Genomic DNA, 1,997 nt, shown 5'->3' on the forward strand with positions numbered 1-1,997 from the left:
TATATATATATATATATATATATGTGTGTGTGTGTATATGATATATGTGTGTATATGTGTGTATCTGTATGATATATGTGTGATATGTGTGTAAATGTGTTTGTTGTGTGATGGTTGTCTTGTTACAGGATGCCTAAAATTTCCTATATATACAGAATATAGTTTAGCCTACATCATGCGCATTTGGTTCTTGTTGGTCTGTTTCTTTGCTGGTAGTCAAGCAGACAGTAGGTTTTTATCTTTTCCGCCTTTAATTTTGACAGGACAGTGAGAAAGAGGGGAAAACATGCAGGAAATATGTATAATATATAAACCTCTCAGTACATGTGCGCCTGCTCTACCACTGACCAACCCGGCCATTTGTCATGCAGTTTTAAAAGTAACCGGCAGAGGGCAGTGTCATTGTAATATCATTTAATAATAAACTACACGTCTGCTGAACCGGAAAGTAAACAACCCTGAAACGGTTCCGGTCTCGGTGAGGTCACAGGTAGAAAAATAAAAGATGGCGGCTACGGGAGCCGGGTCTCCTGGCCGGTTAGTCCAGTATGTTGTTGTCCGGTCGGACCTGGTCCACAAGCTGTCCTGGCCTCTGGGAGCCGTTATAACTCAGGCCTGTCATGCCGCCACCGCCGCCGTCCACCTTCACTACGGGGACCCGGACACTCAGCAGTACCTCGCAGATCTGGATCACATGCACAAAGTGGTGCTAGGGGTAAGCTCGACACGTCACGCCAAACTCCAGTCAAATATTTGTCATTTTAGTTAGTAAAGCGGTTATATTGCATTTTATAATGTACCTAACAACACATTACATCTGTTGTGCTTAGTTTTTATTATTCGGCAACACTAACTTTCTGTAAAGTGACATATTTAACCGGTTTGCACGAGCTAGCCTCTTTCACTTTGTGTAGCTAGCTACCTAGCTAATTTAGCGCTAGCTATTTAAAACACATGCGAAAGGTTTATGAGAACCGGAGGTGAAGCGATTTTAATGTTCCTTGGTTTTGCTAGTAAATGATTTGGTCTGAGGTGTAAGATGAATGCCGAATTTAAAATTGACTCCCTGAGAGTGTAATACGGTATTGAATGTTTTTCTAGCTGGTATAACTTTGTGTCGATGAGCAAATGTCTTATGAAATTACGGAATTTCTAATGGAGTATGGTATTGTCTTGGAGGTTTTTTCTCCGTACAATATTACAGTTGTCATGAGTCTAACTTTGATGTCAGAGCAACAATAATGTTGATTCTCAATGATTTATAATTCTATTTAAAATCAAAATGTAATGTATTATAAATACACCTGATGAAACTAGTAGCACATGTGTAAAATAGCACACAGGCCCAGCTGAATTATACCATGATGCAAAGAAAATATTTAGATTTACTATTGCATTCAGAGGTTTTAATGGTAAACAACTATCTCCTCACATGGAGCACTGGAAATGTGACATGCCTTGTTAATTTCTTTGATAGTGCTGTCTTACTGTGTCTGTGTTTGTTTCTCTCCAGGCTCCCGATGAGGCCGCCCTCTCCGGTCTATCGGAGACCCTAACACAGGCTGGTGTGGCCCACAAGCTCTGGATCGAACAACCAGAGAACATCCCCACCTGCTTGGCTCTGAAGCCGTGTCCAAAAGAGACTGTCCAGCCGCTGATGCGCAAGTTCAAACTCTTCAAATGACTGCCTTGGAAGACATTGTCCTCCTATGCACTATACAGTGCACGTTAGTATCTAATTTCATCCATAAAAGGAGAACATCTGGAAGATGTTGTACTCTTTACCTCAGCACATCCAAACATCTGTAATAGTGTCCGAGATTAAAGTTGGAAAATATGGAGTTCTTTTCTGGATTCAGTTGTTCAGTCGGTTGAGAAAACACAAGGGTAACATTTGTATTGTGATTATGTTATTATAGCTCGATACAAAAACGAGGCAATTCCTTCTTTTTTGGGCTTATTGCCTTTGACGATGGGACAGTTTAAGTAAGGAAAGT

At 40.7% G+C, this 1,997-nt stretch overlaps 1 protein-coding gene across 1 annotated transcript; it reads left to right on the forward strand.

Moving 5' to 3' along the window:
• Nucleotides 1-452: 452 nt before the first annotated feature.
• On the forward strand, nt 453-1,874 carry ptrhd1 (peptidyl-tRNA hydrolase domain containing 1). Its single transcript, XM_032543054.1, has 2 exons — nt 453-715; nt 1,514-1,874. The coding sequence occupies exons 1-2, from the start codon at nt 506-508 to the stop codon at nt 1,682-1,684; spliced, it is 381 nt and encodes a 126-aa protein (XP_032398945.1). The 5' UTR covers nt 453-505; the 3' UTR covers nt 1,685-1,874.
• Nucleotides 1,875-1,997: the final 123 nt, after the last annotated feature.

The sequence above is a fragment of the Etheostoma spectabile genome, chromosome 18 (genome assembly GCF_008692095.1).
Source record: "Etheostoma spectabile isolate EspeVRDwgs_2016 chromosome 18, UIUC_Espe_1.0, whole genome shotgun sequence".
Classification (NCBI taxonomy): Eukaryota; Metazoa; Chordata; class Actinopteri; order Perciformes; family Percidae; genus Etheostoma; species Etheostoma spectabile.